Below are 25567 nucleotides of genomic sequence, written 5' to 3' on the forward strand. Positions count from 1 at the left end.
AGGTGTCTCTGTCTGTCTTCATAAGATAGGCCAGATAGACCCTGTACCATCTTAGTAGCTCGTCGTTGGACTCTTTCTAGCATATCTGCTTCATATTTGAAATTTTGAATATTTTGGTGGCTGTTTTGAAATTTCAGGGATGTCGTTAGAATACGCTCGCGTTGGTAATATTGAAGATATCACGTCAAGTAGCTTCATTCCCATACATTAACTTACATCTAGTCGGTTCAACCACCAGCTTTCTACAGGCCACAGCAGCTGAGGTTAGATCAACACGAGTAAACTGGCAATCTTACCTTCAGTAAGTTCTTAGATGTGTGGATGTACAACTTGGTTTCAGAGGACAAATAATTAATGATGAGCAGTATTCATTCATAACACGACTTGATAATGCTCCCACTGCGGAAGCACGAAATCATGTAATAAGGGCTGATGAAAACATGGTAAGTGGGCTTTTCAGCCCTTATTGTTCGAAAGACCGCTAGGGTTTTTATATTTATCCTAAATAAAATCTCAAAAGAACAAACATTACGATATATCCTTACACTTATTGATGATATGCTTCAGGTATGTTGTTACTTCACCAGCCATTAAGTTTTAGGAAGACAAATTACGTGTTGAAATCTTTCGTGATTACTTCTCCAAGTCAAAAGAATCACTTTGGTCTCATTTTTTCGGATTTTTCCAAAGAGGGGATCCTTTCTGTATGTACCAAGCTTCCCGGATAATTGCAAAGTTTGCATGTTGGTCTTCCCAACTTATGGAGGAAAATGACTTGATTTATTATTTAAATTGGCTACGTGAACAACTGACAATAACCGTAAGCTTCTTTTCACTTCAGAGAGTGTCAGGTGTACACAATATTTTGCTCTAAAACTTAAGCTAATTTTTGACTTTTCAGCTCGTCTATAAATATTCGTCACTTGCTCCCGTAGTTCCGTTTAGACTGCACCATAGAATCTGGTATATAAAATCTATAATCCAAGTTATCAAAGCTATTATACATCAGGTTAAAACTTACACTTTGAGAATATAAGTTCAGAAGCCTGTGTTATTCCTATTCTAGGAAGTCTGTTTTTGTCTAACCTCCTGAATAGGTGATTGAAAGTCTGGAAGTCAGTCAGTCAGTAACAACGTAGTGAAACTTGATCAGTTGAGATGGCTGGGTCATGTGTTACGTATGCCCAACGACCGACTGCCTCGACGTGCGATGTTCAGTGGTATAGGAGTAGGTTGGAAGAAAGCTAGGGGCGGCCAAACCAAAACATGGCACAAGTCCATGAAGTCACTGACAAGTGAACTGAGTCATGTTGGTAGGTGTAGACTACCTGGTTGGGGACCGCGAGATGATAGCAACCGATGGTTAGAGACCCTGATTGACATGGCTCGAAATCGTTTGCAATGGTGCAGGTGCATCCACTCTCTGTGTTCTCCCAAATTCTGGTTGTATGTTCCGACAGTTAATCACGTCGTTGGAAAACCTGTGTATCATGAGAACTTATGGTCATGACAAGCCATCAGTTTTGGTGTAGAATAATTAAAAATTACTGAAAGTAAGGGTCTATGATGCATTTGTACCAAAAACCTCATATTGGTGCAGTTTTACAAATCGTTCATTACCATAATCTCTGAAACAAACATTTAGACTATTCGTTTATTTAACTCCTATCATCGATCACAAAACAGTAGTCTTGAAGTCTCCTTATTTTTAAGTTTTTATCTTAATTCCTCCTTCAGTAATACTTTATTATTGTTACTTAAATACATAAACATTGGTGCAAGGAGGCACCAGATAGATATGAGCCAAATAAATCACTCGATTTATGTGAGGACTGGGATACTGCCCGAGTGCCCAAACCGGAGCAGCTAATTTTTTTAGGGGACCACACCTCGAGACCTGAAGGTCTGATTCACAAGAGAGTGGAGTAACGTCAGGAGATGCAGTCTCATGGTAGTCGGTGACTAGCAATAGGTTCATACGTTATTTGCTCCCTCAGGATACTGGAGTCCATGTGCACCATTGGTTTGGAATCTAGGTTTTCCAACTTCCCTAGGTGGATCCTCTATATCCATCAACCCGGTTAATGTGCCAGACATTCGCTTTTCTTCCTCTCAATTTCGTAAACAACACCCGTAGTGCGAGATGGTAATGAGTATGACTTCCGTGTCAGTGGATGTATGCACGTGGTCACTTGAGAGCATTTGGAGAGGAAAAGCTGACTCTCCCCACTCTCGACCGTACCAGGGCATTGGGGGGGCAGTGATGGTTTAAAGGCAGATTGTATCTGTTTGTTGCAGATAGAGGAGGATGTATCCATCGTAATGTATATTGTACATTTATGTTCATGTTTCGTGCCACACAACACCCACTTCAGTTCTAACAGTCAGGTAGTTTCACTAACCGTATAGCCAACAATTGGACCCAAAGCCAAGATAATCCTGTACATTGTAAATAGTTCGCGTCGTTTCGTGTTTTATATTCATCGTTACATATTAAATTAAAATCCTTTCTGACTACCGGATTGAGCTAATGGTTGTTTTTCTTATTCTTTACAGAATAATCAGTATGATCAAACTGTGGCTCGAAATCTTCAAATGATGCTTCGTATCAGAGAGTACCGTGCTCAATTCGCTAAAGTCGGAGGAATCGAGACGTACGTTTGTGTTTCATTCTTTGTTACTGCTTGTATGAAAAAATTTCTATTTCTTATATGTTTCATGAGTTTTATTCTACAGAAAGACGAGCTTTCTAGGAAGTTTTTGAATGTATTTAATCTGTTTAATGGTTAATTACTATGTTAAATGCACTTAACTTTTAACCAGTAAGCTCCAAGTTTGAATCACCTTTCATCTACTTCGGCCTGGATACGTTCGTAATTACACTGTCCCTCGCACAGCATAGCTTAAAGCCAAGTCTGTTTATGGCGAAGTAACAACGTCGTCCAGAAGATCAGAGACTTGTTAACAGTACTTTATGATAATTCATTTCGTTTTAAAGTACACATGTTTAAGGTTTTAAGTAGCTAAAATAAACGTTTTGGTCTCTTGCAAACCAGTATACAACTACCTGAAAACTATCCATGTATTTTTGGATTTGAATCTTTTATTCATCATTTCGGACTTTTCGAACATCCGCAGTTGCATCATAAACTTAAAACCAATTCTGTTGTATGAACTGCCTGTTATCCTTCATCTTAACACAGCTGGTTTGGGTTGAAATGTGACACGCTAACCTTGTTTTTATCTCTGAATTCGATATTATCTTCATTTTAGTAAAAGTGATTGAGATTATCTTTGCTGATCTAAATGTTTCTGCATCTATCTGCGATCCAATGACGTTTCCTGAGTCCTATTCGATATCTCTACTTCCCATGGATTGTTTTTATATCAGCTATAGGCGTTAACAGGTCATGTTTTGGTTTTTCGTGAATTTCAGCTAGTTGATATTCTCTAGTGATCTCATTCAAACTATTATCTTGTTTCTACTGGATTCTAACTGTCTAGTGATCACCTTTATCTAGTGCTCAACTTTGTATTTCGTAGCATCCTAAGATTGGTTGGGACATTTATTAAAATCCTGCCATGCTATATGGGTCACTTGACGATTACTAAGATCAAAGGCAGCAATTTTCAGATTAGAGGGCTTAGTTTCATTGCCTGCTTCATTAGTTTTAGTTATGCCGCACAAACGGCTAATATTATCAGTAGTTATGTCCTATCACAAATAAAAGGTGATTTAGGAAAAGGACGGCTGTTAAATATCCTTTCTTTGATTCACTTATTTTTGGAGTTGGCAGCAAGTTTTCAAAGTGTGGATCTAGTACAATAAAGACACCCAAAACAAGTGATAGTCAAGGGCATCACCATGTCATTTACTTTGAAAGTGTTGTTACTTCTGGTAGGAGGTAAAAATCAAGCTCAAGTTTTCCCATTTCACTCTACCTGTGTTCTAGATGAAATGTTCATCTACATACCAAATTGTGTATTTTGTTTAGGGGTTTTCTATGAAAGTAGAAAGCATTGATCGTTTGCTAGTTATTTAATTCATACATATCTTTGGGTGATTCCATGCGCTTGATGGTATGATGTAGTAAATATTGAGGAATCTAGGTGTATATTGCTAACTAGATATGTCAACTCAATAGATAATCACGTTTGTATTTGGTTAGTGAGTTTTATCAACTACATAATTGAACTGATTATTGTTACTAATTAAAATGCCTTACGTTATTTGTAGAAGTTATCCTGTCATATTTGAAACTAAGAGCAATTGCTTAAAAGTAGTTTTTCGATTCCTCACTGAATTATTTCCTGACTATTGCGATGTGTTTTTTCAGTTATAATAACCATTAACCCGTTTCTTGTATACGCTTTACGACCATTTTTCCCTGTATATATCTTACTAAGATATTTTACTATCTCATCCAAAACGTAGCACCAGTCCTTAAAGTCACTAAATTCTAGTGTTAGCCATGTTGGTAGATGCGCACTATGTGGTTGGGGTACGTGTGACTATCGTAACCAATGATTGGAGACTGTGTGACATGGCTCAGAACCGATCACAATGGCGTCGGTGTATACACTCTCTGTTTTCCCTTAAACTGAGGTCAAAATCGCTTTATATCTTTCTACCAACCAATTCTTCCTGTATTATATCCTTACATATAATCTTTCTTTTATATATTACCACCACTGAATTAACTACTTGTATGAATTCCGTATTCATCTTGTTGTGCTAATGGTGTATGGCAACTTGGACTGATGCACAAATGTACCTGGTTCTACGTTGTAGCTGACTGACTAACTATCTCATTTACCTTTCATTTCCATCGAATATACCCCTGTAAACTCTCGTTTTGAATTCGCATAATTAAATCCATTTTCATCATTGTTTAGTATTAATTATTTTGATTAGATTTTTCTTTCTCATTTATAAAGCATTGGAGATGTTTTACAAGAAAAATCAACTAGTCGTCAGTTACAATATCAGTTAATTTTTTGCTTATGGTGTATGAGTTTTGATTCAATTCATGTAACTGATATATGTAAGAATTCTGCATTATTGGCTACTGTAGCTGATATTTTCCTTGAAGCAGATCGAGAAAAAATCACTAGAATTTCATTGGCATTCTTTCGTGTAAGTTAGTTGATTCTGATTAATTTATAGTATCTTATTGTTGCTATGTAGTTTTTTTGCTCTATAAGTGTATAGTAGTACATATTTGCGGCATATATCGTAGAGTTGTGTTTTAAAAGCTTCATTGTTTCATGAAATCAAATTTCAAGTAGTGCGAGTATCCACCTCTGTAAAAAGTACTATTTCTCATATAACTTAACGAGATAAGTACGAATAACATAAACACCACAGGTGGATGATTTTGATGGAGTTTTGTTCTCTGAGCTGGATGGTTTGGTCGTGGAGCTTTCATCGTTCCTCTGAATGACGTCATCAGCACAAACTTCAGGGAGAAGTTTGTATAGTCTGTGCTGGTGATGTTGTTCGGAAGAACAATGAAAATAAATTCTAGGCTTTATTTTGTAATGTATGCTTCAAAATGGTTTTTTTTTCGTACAAAATCATGCTTCTCTTACAATCCTTCTATCGTAGCTGACAAAATTCGCTTTTATTAAAAAGCAAATATTGCTATATGAAAATTGCATTAACGAACTAATACACAGAAATGTCACAGTATAATTTCTTATAGTTATCATTTATTCATTTAAATGCATAAATATTGCTACAAACAGGCAACAAATATATATGCGCCACATAAATCATTCGATTTGTGTGAGGGCTGGAGTACTGCTCGATCGCCCATACCGAAACACGTGGTTTTCTTAAGTGGCCACTCACCGAGCCTTTGACTCAAAGGTCCAATCCACAGGGCGGTGGAGCAATGTTAGGAGATGCAGTCCCATGGTAGTTGGTGACTAACAGTAAATTGATATGCCATTTGTTCCCTCAGGATACTGTAGTCTATGTGTAGTATTGGTTTGTAATCAGGGTATTCCAACTCTAATAGATCGGTCCTACGTGTCCACCAACCCAGTTAAAGCTCCGAACATTCGCTTTTCGTCCTCTCTCGTAAACAACACCCGTGGTGCGAGAAGGCATTGAGTATGACTTTCGTGTCAGTGATTGTATGCACGTGGTCATGTGGGAGCATTTAGGAGATGGTGAGTTGACTCTCCACACACCCCGACCGTACCACAGCATTTTTGGGCTATATATATATAGTTACCATAAGTTGGATTACTTACCGTGTAGAAATATGTGGTTGTACATGATAGAAAGCAATAATATCAATGGCTGTGGTAGGAATCGATATCAAACTACGGTGAACGCTACTTGCTAATTCAGTTTATAAAAGTTCCCATTGTCGTCGATTTATTTATTACCTTGATCCAATATCATATTCTTAAAATTAGTGTTACGTAATTCATTGATTTATCACCAAAAATGTACCATGAATCGAAGACATTGATAATCGTGTACTTTTGCTTTACGTATATCTCTTAATTTCCATAGTTCATGCATCGCAGATTGGATGTAACATCATTACACAACTTTCGTCGCATACGATCACTTATGTGACTAAGAACATTCACTTAGAATGTACTATTCACTATTTCCCCTGTAGAACAATGCATTCTGCTCCACAGATATAGTTTTATTTACATAATGTTATTGAATAACTGATCACAAGTTTAAAAGACACTGAATTATGATGATTTTATACCAGTTAATTACCTAAGCTGAAGTAAATGTAGCCATATCCCAAACTTTAATCCAATAGTTGGGATCTATGTACGGTAAGCTAACGCTCTATGTTTATAATGTCCATTACATTTACAACCCTAATTACACTAGTTAATTGCCTAAGCTAAAGTAAAGTGTAGCCATATCCCAACGTTTAATCCCAATTTAATCTTGAAGAAAATCTACTTATTTCTTTCCTTAATGTTGTTCTCTTTCATATAAAACTATTTTTACAGAGTATTTTAGAAAAATTACCTACAAACTCTGAACAAAGAGATTGTGGCTTACGCTTAGTTCAATATAAAGTTTTAAAAGAATTAGAATTGCTTAATCAAAAAGATTTTAGTCATGATCCTGAACTAACTGAAGATATTGCATTCTTAAATGTAAGTTAAGTCTTTCTTTCATTGTAAGATCTTATACTATCTTTGTTGTGACGGACTGATATGATGGAAAGAAAAGTCCATTTTCGATTGATTTACTCATTATGAGTTTTGTTCAAGATTATTTCCGTTTTTGATTCAATGTAATGATTACCCAATGCAGTATTTGCTTTCTTTTCTCTTATGATATTCTATCCTGTATAATATGCGATATTCTTGTATTCCATTGATTAGAACTATGCTCAGTATGTGATTTCATCCTAATTATTAATTCAAATGGGTGTACAACCAATATATAAATGAGTGTATTTTCTTCTAGAATCATCATCGTCGTCGTCTTGGTTTGGGGTTAATAAGTCATCACTTATACCAGTCTTTGTGTTCTTACTTTCGCATCGTGGGAATTGCAGAGGTCCCTCGTTCCAAGTATAAGTGATAAGCGTTTCCGACATAACAATCAGCGACGACCAGATACAAAAAGTAACATTAAAAGAGCTAATACAATCAGCATTCACTTCACAAGTTATAACACGGACGATGTCTAAAATTTGATACTGATATATGGTGTGCTATGTGCTAACACCCCCTCCTCAGCTGACTACTTGAGTGAGAAATGTAGTGTCGGTTATTATGTTAAGCCCATATATCTTATTCTCGCTTTCGGACAGCCCAATCTATTCATTCTACTTGAGCCACATTTTGACCTTGTTAATTATTCGTTTATCAATCCTGACTGTTTTTATATGAGTGCATATATGTGTGTACACTTCTTATCCCATTACTCATCACATGTCTGTAACTTATTCTTGTATACCTATAATTATTGATTAACGCTTGACTAAAAGGGGAGTTGGATTACCCGCCATCTCCACTGCGCGTCGCTTCTCTTCTCTCTGTTCCATTCGCTTCATATACAAAATATATGTATCCAAAAGTCTATTCTCGTTTGTTGACTTATTTAATTCCGTTATTGATTAACGCGATTTAAGTCGATGATTATACACGAGGATAGGCGACATATATGTTTCGACAACGATCATTCATGCGATCTACTTGGAGTCAGATCCCGGGCCACTAAAGTGGAGAGCCCTTTCAACAACATCGTCCGATCTAAATGACGACAAAATAACGGGCCCCACAGAAATTGAATGTATTGAACTACCGAATAAAATGTACAAATACTCTAATCCTTAGGAAATTAAGCCATTTTTTTAACCAAGGAAATGCACTTGTCCTTTAGGTCACTTCTGATCGGCTCTTCATATCAATCTTTGTTGGGTGTTTTCATGTCAAACGGTTTTAATATTTTTACTACTATTTGTATACCAACTATGTAGTTATATGCATACCTGGTTTTGGGGCGAAACCAGGGTGTGTTATTAGTCTATGAAGTCATGAACTGTTGAATTGGGCCATTTAGAATTAGGTTCATACTAACTGGTTCGTGTGAGACCGAAGTTCCTAGGTTCAAGCTCCGCGTACGTGATCGTGGATGCTCTTGATGAGGATTCCTAATACTAGGACGAAATGGTCATCCAGTCATGTTTACCCTAAATTCTATGTTGTATATGATATACTGCTACGCTTTATCTCTAAAATGTTGTAATGTGTATTCCATGTACCTTGAGTTTCAATTAAGTTTTTTGACGTTTATTTAGCTTCTTAATTACTGTTTTCTTGCAACAAGAAAATCAGCTGTCGTATCAACTTTTCATATTCTTACTAAACTTCACTTGTTCTTTTTTCAAGGAGAAATTATCGGCTAGCATTCAAGATGTAAGTAGTCTTGATGAATATATGGCTGAATTAAAATCTGGTCGATTAGAATGGTCACCTGTTCATAAATCAGAAAAGTTTTGGTATGAAAATGCAGTAAAATTTACAGATAATAATTATGAAATGTTAAAGTAAGTCTAACAAAATAAAAAACGTTTGAAATAAATCCTTTCTTACATCATTGTTCATCGGAAATAGATTCAATTCAATAATTAGGTAAACTTTATTACATGAGGTCATGAGTCAATTAAAGCTAGACCACCATAGAAAGCCTGGAATCATTGGATGGTGGTTTCGTCCCATTGTGGGGCTCCTCAGCAGTGCGTATCTACGATCCCGCCTCTCGAGATTGGAACCCAGGACCTGTCAGTCTTGCGCGCGAGCGCTTAACCTCTAGACCACTGAGCCGGTATCCAACAGAGTTAATGTCTAACTTCAACCAATCCACGAAATTGAGCGACACATCCACCACTGTCTTCAGTGTTTTTATTTTATTCATTTATTTATGTGTACACATAAATATTGGTACAAGAATGCGCCAAATATATATGTGCCACACAAAATAATGAGAATTTAAGGGGAAGGAAAAAAAGAGAATAATAACGAAGAGATTGATGCAAGGTGGTGTAGTAATAATAATAGTAAAAATGGGGGAACGGAAAGGTACAATCAGAAGAAATCTTTCAGTTAAGGAAAACACAACCACTTTTTATGAAGAAAGTAAAAGAAGGTTACAGCAGGATCGCCACTGGCTCCTATTCTGAGCCATATCTGATAACGTTTCTGGCTACTATGTAGCACCATCTCTCGGACCCCAACCAGGGAGTCGTGAAGGACCGACACAAGCCAGTCCTTTGCAGCTTTCTTTCATACCACGACACCGTGTCATATACTGACCACCTCTCCGCTTTTTCCAACCAGTCTCAGAGTCGGCAAATAATGCACGACGTGGAATTCTATGGAACGACATTCGTAGAACATGTCCAAGCCACCGAAGTCGGTTTTTCAAGATGGTGACATCGATTGCATTATCATCTCTGTGCCCGAACACACGATGCCGAACCTCTGCATTACTAACATGGTGCTACCACTGGATATCAGCAATCCTTCGGAGACAACGATGATCGAACACAGAGAGTCGTCTAACGTCCTCAACTCGGAGAGACCAGGTTTCACAAGCATAGAGCAAAACTGCTCTCACCGACGCGTTGTAGATCCGACCTTTCACAGCCAGACTAACATCACGAAGGCGCCAAAGGTGGCCCAGATTGGCATAAGCCGCTCTGGCTTTCACTATGCGTGCATTGATCTCATCACACACACCCGCCAGCACTTATGCAGCTACCCAGATACACGAACTTCTCGACTACGTCTATCTGCTCACCATCCAGGGTGAGTACAGGGTTAGAATCCTGTCAGTCTTGTAGAAGTACTTTACACTTCGAAGGTGCAAAGCACATACCATACCTACGGACACTGATTGCCAACTGATTAAGTGCGGATTGCATAGATTGGGCATTATCGCACAGTAAGAAAATGTCGTCCGCATACTCAAGGTCGAGAAGTCTTTCTCCATGCAACAGATCCACACCACCATTACTTACATTCATCAGAGCTGTTTCCAGAATGTCATCGATGGCAAAGTTAAAGAGGAATGGTGAGATTGGGCAACCCTGCCTAACCCCACTGCTCGAATGGAACAATGGAGAAAGGTGGTTGTATGCCCTCACTCTGCCTGAGGTGTTTTTATATAGGGCTTTTAGGATGTTAATAAGCTTCTCAGGCACACCCTTCTTCAATAGACAAACCAGAGAACAGTCCTGTCCAACGAATCGAAGGCAGCCCTGACGTCAAGAACCACTACGATTGTTGGCCTTTGATAAGTATTGCGGTGTTCTAACATTTGGCGGAGGGTGAAGATATGATCAATACATCCTCGACCGGAACGAAACCCAGCCTGCTCCTCGCGAGTCAATCTTTCTCGGGTTTTGAACAACCTACGAAGTATGACGGAAGCCAATAGCTTGGACGCAATCGGAAGTAGACTTATCCCCCGATAGTTGTTACAGGAACGACGTGAACCCTTTTTAAAGATAGGGACAACTATCGACTCATTCCATGACGTTAGTACACTCTCTAGTTCCCAAACCTTTGTAAACAACGTCGTCAATTCCTTAGTTAGAGTCACCACCATCTTTAAAAAGAACCGGAGGTAAGTCATCTGGGCCGGGTGTCTTCAGTGAGTAACTCTCGCGTAATAGACTCGGTTGAACTCCACTGGTCACTGCTTCTCACTAAAACTCCAGGAAATACCTGTTAAAGCCAGTCACTAGTGAGCATATGTTGATTAATATCAGAAGGGGTTTTTGTGGATATCATATTATAAATTTACTTGTGTTTATGAATTCTTTATTTGAATATTCTTTCTTGATTTTTCACCATTTAGAATGTTAGTACGACTAGTCGAACTGGGTACTGATCCATTGACATTATCTGTGGCTGTACACGATATTGGAGAGTTTGTAAGACACTATCCACGTGGTAAACAGTAAGTTCATTATTAAATGTTGTTAGCGTTATTCTAACTTTAAATGTCAACTACTAGATTACAAATTCAAATTGTGTTCTATTGCAGTCAATAAGTTAGTCATAAACACAATCATTGAGTCCAATACAAATGTGTATTGACTCAAAGTGTTGTCTCATTACATTAGTACAACGAGATATAAATTGACAAAATGCATAGTTCCGTGTGTTTATTGTAGCTAGTGGCTAGAGACTTTGAATGGCACAACTCAAAATCGTTTGCAATGGCCCAGATGCATTTATTCTTTGTTCCCACCCCCAAATTCTAAGCTACTGAATTCCTCATAACCTTTTGTTCTACTTTTTATCTCACTAATTTATATTTTATATTACGTAGGGTTCAGTAAAAGTTGAATTCATAACTTCTAAAACATTGTCTTATACTTCTCATTTACCGATTTCATTCTTTCGATATGAACTATCTTCGAAATAATTGGTTCATCAGTTTGATTTTTATTATTATGAGTATCACTTCTTTGCTTTCTATCTTGACAATTACCCTCTTTTGTTGCTTGTGTTGTGTTGATATAAATTTTGTGACTAATGACGAATTTTTCCCCATACCGTTAGGAGTATGGGGACAACTTTTTTCCGGTTGCCTACACCATGGAGAGATACTTCTGGAAAAGAAACTGTGTTAGGAGTGATCTTGGCAACCCAGGATCGTAACCTCCGTCTCTATGGAACAATTGCTTTATGCCGGTCACATACGGGCTCTTTCTCAGGTAGTTTTAGACGACTTAGCTCAGTAATTTAAAGCTCGTACCACTGGTGGCGTAAATCTTTGTGGTTAAGATGAGATATAAGATGTCTAAGGTCTACATTTTCTAATTGTTACTTTCCTTAGTGAAAAGGCAGCACTGCTACAAAAACTGGTCATCTAAGGGAAACACATTACTACTTCCATACGATTATACAGTCGACAAAACGACTTCTCCGTCGTACCTTAAGTCTGTCAATTTCATCTCATTACTTTCCAACCGACCTACCTGATACCTTTGAATCTGAAGGAACTGGTGTTCCAGCCAATATAACTCGACTAAATCATCACTGTAAGCAAATCCAGCCACTACGTCAAGGTAGCAGCTACTCTGGAGGATATTAATCGTTTCATCATGTTTGTTTTAGGAGCATTTACGTTCTTTACCAATGACTAATCATCCATTTACTTGATTAATTCATGTTTTTCCTCACTGATATTCATGTTAAACATTTATGTATCTCGTATTGTTTGTTCCTCTTTTTCTTTCCACTTGTAGAATAATTGAAACACTTGGCGGTAAACAGTTAGTGATGGCTTTACTACAGCATGATGATCCAAATGTTCGTTATAATGCACTAGTTTCATTACAAAAGATAATGGTACATAATTGGTAAGCATATAGAGAAGTAGATAGATATGTGTGTATTTTCATACAGTATTTGTTATGAACTGACATTTAGCTGTTTAATCCTAGTTAGAAGTATATCAGTAGTGTACAACTCCCCCACAGATCGAACCTCAAACTTTCAATTCTCAAGCGAACACGTTACCTCATGACCGACATCCTAAGACTGATACATAACCTATTGATCTTGTGATGTAATATCATGTTATTATCTGTTAAAATGAAGAAATCAAAGGCTTCCCAGTAGGACTTACGACGATGGTGTGTGTAGGTGTTTGTTTTATCAATCTATTACTAGTATGAAAAAAACATAAATGAACAATCAGTCATCATCAACATGATGCTTGACATAAATGTCGATCAGTCCAGTTTACTATACCACATCACCAAAACGAAATGGTGGAAATACTTGAAATAATAGTAGTATTAATTATAATCAAAGAAGCTAAATATAGAAGAATACGATACGAAATGAATGGATAGATTCCAGGAATAAAAAGTGTGACAAAGAAAGAGTGCATCATCGTGCACTATTGGCACCAATTCCGAATCGTCTCACTCAGTGTCTTCAACTATTAGTCATGACAACCGTGCGAATCCTAACTAAGTATTGTGCACTAACATGGCCAGTAACTTCGTACACTAATGCCACATGTTGACTTGACTGCTCCTACCTTTTTGAAAACTCGCTCCCACACCAGCCAAGATTGCAAGTATAGGTAACAGGAGGTGGTTAGGCATATATAACTAACCACCTCAGTCAATGAAGATTTACCATATATATCTAGTAAGCTTACTTTCGTCTCGGCATTGCTTATTCAGTTGCTCCATTAAAAATGACGAAAACACCCATGACAAATTACTTGCAGACTACGTATTTCTCTTACTTCTATGTGCCTTGTTTTAAGCCATAAATTAGAATGACTGACCAGACAGAACATCAATCTATGGAGTCATTGACTATTGGTCTAAACGTTGTTAGTAGATTCGGACTACCTGTTTGGGAAACTGCGTTAATCACGATCAGTTTTTTGGAGATTGGGTGATATCACTCAGAACCGTTCACTGCAGTTCAGATGCATTCATTCCTTGCCTTTCTTTTGATCTTGAGATCCAGTATTCCTTCATGCATACATTTTCATTTTGTCTTTTTGAACCATATTCTCAATATCGATTCTTTCTCATTATCATTGCTATTACATAGTTCCAATCTCTTTTGCCATTTACTTTGTTAATTTTATCACGTCATGTTAAGATAATCTGCAACTTGGACTGACATCTGTTCCAGTCTATAACTTGATGATGACTGACTTTTAGTCATTGGCTTTCTCAATATTAATTTCATAAAATAATCCGTTATAAGACATTAAAAATGATGTGAAGGCAATAAAATAACTGTTTTATTCTAATATAGTACTCTTCAGTATTATGGTATTTACCCCACTACCATACGGATGAAACCGGATATAGAATTACTGAGTCTCCTTTTTTTGGTGAACACATAATCTTAATAGTTAAATTCATGAGTCAATCTATGCTAGACAGCCATCGAAAACCTGGAAGCACTGAACGACTGTTTTATCCCAGTGTAGGACTCCTCCATGATCCTGCGCACAGTACTCGGACCCATGACCTTCGGTCTCGCACACGAATGCTTAACCCTTAGATCACTGAGTCGGCATCAAACGATGTTAATGTCTAAATTCAATCAATCGATTATTGCTTATATTTTTACTTCCTCTACCACTATGGGATTTAAAACGACAATTGTGTCTTTGTGCTAATGTGGTATAGCAACTTGAACTGATGTACGTACGCACGAAGTTCTACGTTGTTGCTGACTGACTGATATATATCATCATATTTCCTAAAATTGTTTTATTTATTACAGGGAATATTTGGGTAAACAATTGGATTCAGTTCAAAGTACTGATGTGAAATCAACTGGAGTAAAAGTTAAGTAGTAGTGGATAGCAGTAGTATTATTAGTAGTAATGAGAAAAACTAAAAAACACCTTTTAATTACCTTCAAATGATCTAATGAAACTTAATCAAATGTAATTAATCAATAGGTGAGTGATTTGTCATGAACAGTTAACAAATAAACATACATATATATTTATCCATTTATTTTTCAATCAATCATTATTTACTGTTGTTACCAGGCTTCATTATTCTGGGTTTAGTATTACTGTTTATCATCTGGTGTAATCGATCCTCCATAGTGATTCTTTCATTCTCTTTTATTTCAATATATCAATGGGATTAAATATAAACAAAACAAACATGCATAATAATCAAACTTTCATTTTCTTGACTTTCTTTCTAGTATTGACTTGTTTTTTCTTTGTTGTTCTTCTTGTGATAAATTTATTCCTGATATTTATTGATGTTTTAACTTGTGAACCTGTGTGCCCTGTATATTGGATAACGCAACGATACCGCCAATTGGAGAGTAGTGAATTATCGATCGAACCAGTGATACATAAAACACGTGGGAGCAGTCTAGAATCCTTATCGGTCCTGCTTCCCGCCTAGCACAGCCAATTAAGTCCAGAACATCAATCTCAGCCTCTGCAATATGAATCCTTATATTTCAAACATACTGAGTTTATATGCCAATCAAACAGATCACAACGTACCATAAAATAGAAAATAACATTTGTACAATAGTTGGCCAAAAGTGTCTGTGGATGAGGGAGATAGTAATTGATAGACAAGGCATAACTTAAGAATAGTCAGTCTTATGATAATAGTTCATAAGTCAAAATAAAGCTCACAATAAGAGGGACATGAATATGTATAGTTTAGTTACTTAACAATTATACGATAAAAATGTACTCATAGTATTGGTCCATAAATGGATCCCAAAAGTTACCATTCATTATTCTTATCGAGATATAACACCTCCCCTTTTAAAGATCCGGGTTTATCCTCCCTCACGAAACAGTGTTGGATCCTCATATTCCCAAGTTACAATTAATTTGACTTTATTTAAAACGTATTTGTCAAATTGAACAGAGAATTTACTAAAGGTAATTAAATGATTAGGATCAATGTCGCTTGATATGAGGTCATCAAAGTTTGATTCTTCTGAAACTTTGTCATCGAATTTCTTGAAAATCTCATTAGTAGATAGTCGATCGCTAGAGTAATCAGCATCTATCAAAATTTTGTTAGGTTCTTGATCGTTGTTTGGTGCATTCGACAAATTTTTCTCATTTTTGTAAGAAATTTGATCAAAAGCAGATGAGTCATCAAGATAACTTATATTTGATAAAACAACTAGAGAACTCCAATAAGTAGATTCATCAGGAACTTTTGTTCTGGAATGATAAGCTCCATTCGATGCGACTGTTTTTATTTTGATGCTTGATTCATTTTCTGTCTCTTCGTGGGCGGCTTTTGCAGTAATTTCATGAGCATTTAATAAGACGTCTTTCTGTGAGCTGGACAATCCCGTGTTTGTGCATGGTGTTTCGGGAGCAATGGGATTGGAACCCACGACAGGACATGTCTCTGGAATGGACGTTTCTGGACCATTGGTCCGATCACGAATGACTGCTATTGCTTCGCTTACATTACTGCTCGTCAAGGATTCATAGAGGCTTTTATCGACACGTTCATACGTTCTGCAGTCATTTTCCAGCTCGGTATGCAAATTTGAAATTAATTTACTAATTTCTGTTACATCTCCAAAACATGGATGATTTAGCAGCCGTGTACGTAAATTGTCTAAAACATTCAACTGTCTATTTTTGAAACACTCCTGTTGTCGCTCAAATAGGAACTGTAATTGATCGGAAGAGATAGTCATTTTCTGAATCAGTACGGTAATGAGGAATACTGAATGATAAATTAACAACCAATGTTTTCCAAGGACATCGATGGCCAATCTGGATGCTGATTGCTCGAAATAATTAGATTGAATTTCGTCCAATTACAGGCTGAAGTTGAAGATGAGGGTTCAGAATTTCGTTCAACCCCGTCGCCAATTGTTATAACCTTTCTGGTAATCACTACCTCCCTCATTCACAGACACTTTTGGCCAACTATTGTACAAATGTTATTTTCTATTTTATGGTACGTTGTGATCTGTTTGATTGGCATATAAACTCAGTATGTTTGAAATATAAGGATTCATATTGCAGAGGCTGAGATTGATGTTCTGGACTTAATTGGCTGTGCTAGGCGGGAAGCAGGACCGATAAGGATTCTAGACTGCTCTCACGTGTTTTATGTATCACTGGTTCGATCGGTAATTGGTCGGCATCCAATGGTGTTAATGTCTAACTTCAACTAATCCACGAAATTGAGCCACCATTCACCATTGTCTTCTATTTCACCAGGAATAGATATTTTTGTATTTGACTTCGAACTACACTCTAAATCTAAAGACAATTTATATTACTCGGTTACCCAAACTGATATAAATAAATTGGCATTCGAACTTGTGGCTTAATGGATAAAAGTTGAATGCTTTAAGCGCTAAGTCACTGATTGGATAGATGCATATGTATATCAGGGTTACATGGTTCATTATTAATGTTCCAATAACATTTCAGTTTATCATCGAATCGACTCAGTGAATTGTGATGTAACTCCAGTAATAATATGTATATGAAAAATCCTCATATTTGTGAACTAGAGCAACACGAATTATAAGTGAACAATGGTATTTTCAATTAGGTCATCTCCAGTCTCTACTCTGCCTTATAGAAGTGTTTATATACACATATGAACAATATTAAACATTGAAATAACGTGCATTAAAAATTACGTAATGCTTGAGAAAGGGTTGAAGAAAAATCATAGATTGATCGAAGTTAGATATTAATACCGTTGGATAACAGTCCAGTGGTCTCAATATTAGGTGTTCACGTGTGAGACCAAAGGTCATGGGTCCGAGTTCTGTGTGCTGAATTGTGGATGCGCGCTGCAGAGGCGTCCTGTACTAGGACCAGATTTCCAATGGTGATCTAACATTAATCGATCTATGATCTCAATGAAAACAAAAACAGACGGACAAAGGGAATGAAAAGTTATAATAATTAGTATGATCATTTGTTAAGCCTAATTCGGTCAAGGAAGAGATAAAGGTATCATAGATTTCTTATTAATACAAAGATTTGAGTTCCTAGCTCAAATCCCGTTATTTGGAAGATGCAGAGTCGAACTCTCTATTAAGAAAAGGAGTATGTTTACAATTTATGTATTTGAATAAATAAATATTGGTTCAAAGAGGTACCGAATACATATGTGCCACACAATTCGCTTGATTTGTGCGTGGGTTGTGATACTGCCCAAATCGAAGCAGATGGTTTTCTTAGGGGGTCACACCCGGAGCCTTCGACCTAAAGGTTTGATCCATAAGACAGTGGAGCATCGTAAGGAGATGCAGTCCTATGGTAGTCGGTAACCAGTAATAGGTTAATACACCATTTGTTCCCTTAAGATTATTGGTTTGGAATCAGGGTTTTCCAACTCTCCTAGGTGAATCCTCTATATCCACCAGCCCGGTTAAAACACCAAACATTCTTTTTTCGTCCTCTCAATTTCGTAAACATCACCCGTGGTGCGAGAAGGCTGACTGATTGTACGCACGTGACTATATGAGAGCACTTGGAGGGGCAGAGCTGACTCTCAACCGTACCTGGCATTTGGGGGCCCTTAATGTAGTTATGATCGAATTTAATTTAAATATACTTTAGACTAAGTAGCAATAAGGTTCTTTTCATTAAAATGATAATAAATCTCATTGTTAAAATGTCTTTTTGTTTGTGTAAATTTATTGACCTACGGACTAAACTCATTCTATATTCAGTTTGAATGAATCAATTCATTTAGATTGTTGATTACATAATCTTACTATTATGTTCTTATGATTGAAATCAAGGACATTTTCTAAATGTATTCACTCTATTTAAATGAAATGAATTATTCAAATGTAATTTGTTATAGAGATTCCAATAGTTTCGATTGTGTATGTATTCTGTGTACATTGTAACATAGTAGGAATCTTTATTTTGGGTATACAATTGTGTTTACTTTGAATGTGACTAACTTACAGATAACAATACGATTGATTTTTGATCCGAATCATTCATGAACTATGTACGATGATAAAATCAAATGAGTTTGATTCTAGGGACTATAAATGCATCGTTTTTTTTGCTTTTGTTCTCAATAAAAAATTAGAGAAAAGTTAAGTATTGTATGTAATGATCTGACAAGGTAGAGTTAGATGTAGCTGTCGTTGTCGACAGAGAGGAGAGGTGGAACGTCCGGAATATTGGGCGGGAATCAGAATGAGATTGTCGACAGAGTAATGAGGGTCAGTGAGCCTGCAGGATTGACAACTCGACGAAGAGTGGGGTACAGACTGTGACGGAGAAAGAGGTACAGCGGCTAGAACGACTTATTAAAAGAGGGACGAGTATGATATGTACAGACAAATATGAGTAGTATGTATCAGGAGTCTAAAGTAGAATTCTTAAGGACAGAAGGAGAAAATAAACTGAGAAGAAAGAGAAACAAAGAGTAATCGAAATAACAACTGGAATGGAAGACCGATAAAGTTGTAAGAGACGATTCAAGGAAGATGTGCAAACAGTATATTTGATATATTGTTTTCATATTTTACAAATTCACTGTTTGATTTTGCATACCACAATAAATTGGCTTACTCTAACCAAGTCTGTATATAGTTCAATACAAATTATTTGAACAGCCAGTATTTATCAAAAATACCTTTAATACAGACTTTTTAACACAATGTTCATTCACCAAGTACATACATATGAGCCACTCTTGCTCGGTTACTAAAACCGAAACAGGCAGGGATGGGCTTCCGAATCTAGCCGAAAGTTGGGCATCCTAACCATTAAGCCACTGCTGATGTAAATAAGAACGCAGCAACTATGTATAAATATATTATCTTGAAGGTAGGTCACAAAATATTACAATTCATAGAGCTATAGTGAACGAGAACACAAGTGAAAACAACCGAATGTATTTCAATAAAAAATTACAGAATCATTTAGTAAAAATCTGAGAACCATACAGTGATAATTCATTTGTAAAATGTCAATCAACCGTCTCAATTCATTTTCACCTCGTTTCCACGCCAATCATTCACTCTTCTCGTTTTCTTTTCTTTATTCTGTAGTGACCTACTTTTACCAAGAAAACGCGATTGATTTAATGGAAATAATCATTATTATAACCAATTGTACCAGTGATTGCTTTACTATGCTCGTCTGTTTAAATGTACTAAAGACAGTCACATTACTACTCCATTACTTTTCCGTGGATTGTGACCTCGTACGTTCGTACTCTTGCCCTCTGATTCCACTTGTACTCCTTTTGGCACGGTCTCGGTATTCGTTCGATACCACGAGATCGCCAACCAAATAAATCTGGTTACGCTCCATCTTCGCCTTCTGATTTACTTGGCACGTGTTTCTTGGTAGCGGTGTTCATAGTCAATTTCGACCCGACACCACGCTACAATTGGTGACGGAAGTTCTGGAACACGCCTCAACCTCTGGTCAAATCTTCCAAACAAGCCGATTCGGTGAGTCTATAGTTTATCTATCCACGTCTGTCGTATATTTTCATATTATCGTTTATTATTTAATATACACGACATGACGGATAGCGACAAGAATAGTACTAATATCATAGACTCAGACGTACAGGCCATCCACTTTCGACCTGTATCATTCATTCCCCACGACCCAGAGGTTTGGTTTGCTGCATTAGAGTCTCAGTTCGAGACTCGTCGCATTACGAGCCAAAGGCAAAAGTACGCCTTCGCTCTCGAATCACTACCCGGGGACCATATAGTAACTGTACGTGAGGTTGTCCTCAATTCCAATGTACCTAATGCTTACGATCGCCTCAGAGGCAATTCTCAGACATATCCTCCCATCGAGGGAGGAACGATTGAGACATTGTTAGCACGTCACCTTCTGGGTGATGCTAAACCAAGCCACCACCTCATGCACCTACAATCTCTTGCAGGACCAAGAACAGCTGACTCGGAAATAGTCAAAGAATTGTGGCTCGAGTCATTACCGGCTCACATCCAACCTACCGTAACAGTCCTGCTCGAGGACGCACCACTTCATCAGGTAGCCCTCATAGCAGACAAAATTTTAGCGAGGACTAGTAACAGATACAGCTATATAATTGCCTCAACGGCACGTCCCAAAGTAGACATGGACGCCGGTAATTCCTCGGCTCAAGGTGATAGGAGCAGGTGTGTTCACACACGTCTTAATTTTCGAGACCGTCGTAACATACCCCAACCCTACGTCCCCCGAGCTCGTTCACGTTCCCGCAAAGCCGTCATCACTCGCCCAACCAGGGCATCTCCCAAGCCACGCCGAAAGGCGGCTTCGGAAGCGAGTGAAGGCTGGTGCTGGTTCCATCGGTCCTTCGGGTCTGGCGCCCTCCATTGTCGAGCCCCGTGCTCATACAAGGCGGGAAACTCCAAAGCCGGCGAGTATAAGCGGTCGTACTCGCCGGCCCTTCCCCCAGGTTGACCGTTTATTCTATGTGCACGATCACCGCACAAACGCTAGGTACCTAGTGGACACTGGGGTCCGAATTTCTGACGTACCACGTGGTACCAGCAAGCCACAAGCTACAATGCTTCGACTACGCGCCGCGAATGGATCAACCATTCCTACCTACGGTACACAGCGACTCGCGGTCAACCTGGGCAATTGACGACGGTATCTGTGGACGTTCATCATTGCCGATGTTCCCACAGCCATACTAGATATTGATTTCCTACAGCAATATGAATTGCTAGTCGATTCACGTAGGCTGCAGCCAATTGATACTTCGTCGAACAGTAAATTCATGGGCTGCTAAGCCCACACGAATGCGTACCGAATCCTATGCACCTTTATTCGCGTGACGATAAATTCCACGCTTTATTCGAGAAATTCCCCACATTAACTAAGCCACTCGAAGAGAGTCCATCGGTGACCAACCGTGTAGTACACCACATAGTCACCCGTGGACCACCTTGTGAGGATAAAGTGCGTGTAATAAGAGAGTACAACGTGCCGTCCTCACTCAAGGAACTGAAGGCATTTCTCGGGTTGGTTAACTTCTACCGACGTTTCATCCCACACGCGGCAGAACGGTTACGACCATCAACCGACTTACTTCGCGGTAATCCACGCAAATTAGAATTGAACGATACCGCACGTACCTCGTTTTCAGAGATCAAAACGGCTCTGGCTCAAGTTACACTCCTCGCGCGTCCAAACCCATCAGCCACGCTTAGCATAGCGGTTGATGCATCGAATTTTGCCATGGGAGCCGTTATGCAACAGAACATCTCCGGAAGCTGGCAACCTCTGGAATTTTTCTCACGACGCCTTACTCCCACAGAGACGAGATATAGCGCTTTTGGTCGCGAGCTGCTAGCAGCCTACTGCGCCATCAAACATTTCCGGCACGCAGTAGAAGGACGTCAATTCATCTTATTCACCGACCACAAGCCCCTAGCCTATGCCTTGAATACCAAGCCTGACCGCTACTCACCACGTTGAGCCAAGAAACCGGAAGCGACCATGACAACCAGGTTTGAGACCATACGTATGCCAAATATTCGAAACCATAATATCGACTGAGTGCGTTGACAAGAGCGTGGGTGATCAGGCCAGCTTTCGCCAAGGTTGACTGAAGTCGACGATACCGAACGGGCGATGGTCGGCGGCGTGGGCTCGGGATATAAAAGAACCAAAAAAGAGAAAAGTGTAGCATGCATGTAGTGTAGGAATAGTCCTACACCGTATCCGTTGTTGGTTGTACGGCTAGTCGCGAAAGCGTACTCGGCGAACAGAACGTGAGACGGTAGTCTCGTTCGTACCTGTTGAGCCTGCAATCTCATCTGAAGCCAAGGGCGGCGTGGTCTGCTGATCTGGACATGAGACTAAACTTTCGTCCGTAGATGGTGCAGATGACATGTGCTGTTGACCGGGACGTGAGAATGAGGCCTCTGATGTATCTAGCGTGGGACCTGAAGTAGATGTAAGGATCCCGCTAATAGGTTTGATGGGCCTAGCATTGAGTCTCAAGTTACCGGGTAGGGCACTGTCATCGACGTGTGCTGGTTTGAGACGATCAATGCTGACGATCTCGACGCGGCCGCGTCGATCAACCTTGAATGTCTTTTCGTGACGAGCGATCACGTGAAAAGGGCCTTCGTAAGGCTGTTGCAAAGGTTTGCGTACCGAATCTACTCGTACAAAAACATGTAAACAGGTAGATAACTCTCAAGGGAGAGCGACCTGTCGATGCTGTATACGAGTTGACAACGGAGACAGTGTTCGCATAAATGCAGACAGTCGATGGACGTTGTCTGATTTAGCGAAATTAGGTCTGCTCCGTGGTGTGGAGAATTCTCCGGGCAGACGCAATGTCATGCCGTATACAAGTTCAGCGGCGGAACATTGGATATCTGCCTTTAAGCTCGTTCTGATACCTAAGAGGACCAGCGGCAAGGTTTCGTACCAATTGTCGTTTTCGTGTGCTCGCAGAGCACTTATAAGTTGGCGGTGAAACCGTTAAACTAAACCATTTGAAGCTGGGTGGTAGGTGGTAGTGCGTATGCATTCCGTACCAAGCAGCCGGGTCAGTAATGAGAATAATGTGGACTCGAATTGTTGCCCTCGGTCAGTCGTGAAAGTCCACTAGGTACCTAGCGTTTGTGCGGTGATCGTGCACATAGAATAAACGGTCAACCTGGGGGAAGGGCCGGCGAGTACGACCGCTTATACTCGCCGGCTTTGGAGTTTCCCGCCTTGTATGAGCACGGGGCTCGACAATGGAGGGCGCCAGACCCGAAGGACCGATGGAACCAGCACCAGCCTTCACTCGCTTCCGAAGCCGCCTTTCGGCGTGGCTTGGGAGATGCCCTGGTTGGGCGAGTGATGACGGCTTTGCGGGAACGTGAACGAGCTCGGGGACGTAGGGTTGGGGTATGTTACGACGGTCTCGAAAATTAAGACGTGTGTGAACACACCTGCTCCTATCACCTTGAGCCGAGGAATTACCGGCGTCCATGTCTACTTTGGGACGTGCCGTTGAGGCAATTATATAGCTGTATCTGTTACTAGTCCTCGCTAAAATTTTGTCTGCTATGAGGGCTACCTGATGAAGTGGTGCGTCCTCGAGCAGGACTGTTACGGTAGGTTGGATGTGAGCCGGTAATGACTCGAGCCACAATTCTTTGACTATTTCCGAGTCAGCTGTTCTTGGTCCTGCAAGAGATTGTAGGTGCATGAGGTGGTGGCTTGGTTTAGCATCACCCAGAAGGTGACGTGCTAACAATGTCCTCAATCGTTCCTCCCTCGATGGGAGGATATGTCTGAGAATTGCCTCTGAGGCGATCGTAAGCATTAGGTACATTGGAATTGAGGACAACCTCACGTACAGTTACTATATGGTCCCCGGGTAGTGATTCGAGAGCGAAGGCGTACTTTTGCCTTTGGCTCGTAATGCGACGAGTCTCGAACTGAGACTCTAATGCAGCAAACCAAACCTCTGGGTCGTGGGGAATGAATGATACAGGTCGAAAGTGGATGGCCTGTACGTCTGAGTCTATGATATTAGTACTATTCTTGTCGCTATCCGTCATGTCGTGTATATTAAATAATAAACGATAATATGAAAATATACGACAGACGTGGATAGATAAACTATAGACTCACCGAATCGGCTTGTTTGGAAGATTTGACCAGAGGTTGAGGCGTGTTCCAGAACTTCCGTCACCAATTGTAGCGTGGTGTCGGGTCGAAATTGACTATGAACACCGCTACCAAGAAACACGTGCCAAGTAAATCAGAAGGCGAAGATGGAGCGTAACCAGATTTATTTGGTTGGCGATCTCGTGGTATCGAACGAATACCGAGACCGTGCCAAAAGGAGTACAAGTGGAATCAGAGGGCAAGAGTACGAACGTACGAGGTCACAATCCACGGAAAAGTAATGGAGTAGTAATGTGACTGTCTTTAGTACATTTAAACAGACGAGCATAGTAAAGCAATCACTGGTACAATTGGTTATAATAATGATTGTTTCCATTAAATCAATCGCACTCTACTAGTATATGTAGGTCACTTCGTACCACGCAGATTCGTCCAAAAGATAATATATGGTTGATTTATGACAGTGTTTCCAGTTCTGTTAGAGTGCTTCAATTCACAGAAAAAATGCACAATTCCGGTTAATACAAGCTACATAATCAAAAAGAGGAACAAACCAGTATGTCTGCCGCCAAGAGTAAATATTATGTAAAACATCATAAAGGGAAAACGGGAAGAAACATGGAAACTCAGTGAAACCGTAAGAAAAATAACGACTAATAAAATACAAATAATGCCAACTTAAATGAAATCAGAAATACTAACCAAATGTACAGCTCAAAGAATCAATAGGAACAAACTGCAAGTGTATACATGAAGGGATTATCACACAGAAAACACTCAAAATGGATCTTACAGGGCAATTCACTTTCTACTAACGATGCATACTAGTTATAGCTATCGACGTCAGTAGCACACACCACAGTATATTGTTTAAAGTATTGCAGTTTGAAATATTCCATGAATATCAATGTAAACTGTACATAATCAACAGACATGTTGAAT

The 25567-nt window shown here is 39.1% G+C and overlaps 2 protein-coding genes across 3 annotated transcripts; both read left to right on the forward strand.

The window, feature by feature from the left end:
* The first annotated feature begins 28 nt into the window (after window positions 1-28).
* On the forward strand, window positions 29-20812 carry ATP6V1H_1 (V-type proton ATPase subunit H). 2 transcript variants are annotated; one of them, XM_051217759.1, is made up of 13 exons: window positions 29-188; window positions 223-301; window positions 341-443; window positions 478-567; window positions 602-820; window positions 2557-2654; window positions 4939-5137; window positions 6997-7146; window positions 8893-9050; window positions 11366-11467; window positions 12765-12878; window positions 14785-14965; window positions 20062-20812. In XM_051217759.1, the coding sequence occupies exons 1-12, from the start codon at window positions 140-142 to the stop codon at window positions 14855-14857; spliced, it is 1434 nt and encodes a 477-aa protein (XP_051064183.1). In that variant the 5' UTR covers window positions 29-139; the 3' UTR covers window positions 14858-14965; window positions 20062-20812. The 2 variants fall into 2 exon arrangements, with proteins under 2 accessions (XP_051064183.1, XP_051064184.1); XM_051217760.1 differs by having other exon boundaries at window positions 8896-8919; window positions 8969-9050; window positions 12765-20812.
* A 698-nt stretch (window positions 20813-21510) lies between these two features.
* Window positions 21511-23746, forward strand: MS3_00000752 (uncharacterized protein). Its single transcript, XM_051208398.1, has one exon. The coding sequence runs from the start codon at window positions 21803-21805 to the stop codon at window positions 22463-22465; it is 663 nt and encodes a 220-aa protein (XP_051064185.1). The 5' UTR covers window positions 21511-21802; the 3' UTR covers window positions 22466-23746.
* The last annotated feature ends 1821 nt before the right edge of the window (window positions 23747-25567 follow it).

Source organism: Schistosoma haematobium, chromosome 7, assembly GCF_000699445.3.
Source record: "Schistosoma haematobium chromosome 7, whole genome shotgun sequence".
Taxonomy (NCBI): Eukaryota; Metazoa; Platyhelminthes; class Trematoda; order Strigeidida; family Schistosomatidae; genus Schistosoma; species Schistosoma haematobium.

Bases quoted from the DNA above. Each gene is read 5' to 3' on its own strand.
- ATP6V1H_1 (XM_051217759.1), top strand. From the start codon at position 140: ATGTCGTTAGAATACGCTCGCGTTGGTAATATTGAAGATATCACGTCA. The intron at 302-340 runs GTAAGTTCTTAG...ACTTGGTTTCAG, and splicing joins AACTGGCAATCTTACCTTCA to AGGACAAATAATTAATGATG. The intron at 12,879-14,784 runs GTAAGCATATAG...TATTTATTACAG, and splicing joins AAGATAATGGTACATAATTG to GGAATATTTGGGTAAACAAT.
- MS3_00000752 (XM_051208398.1), top strand. From the start codon at position 21,803: ATGCACCTTTATTCGCGTGACGATAAATTCCACGCTTTATTCGAGAAA.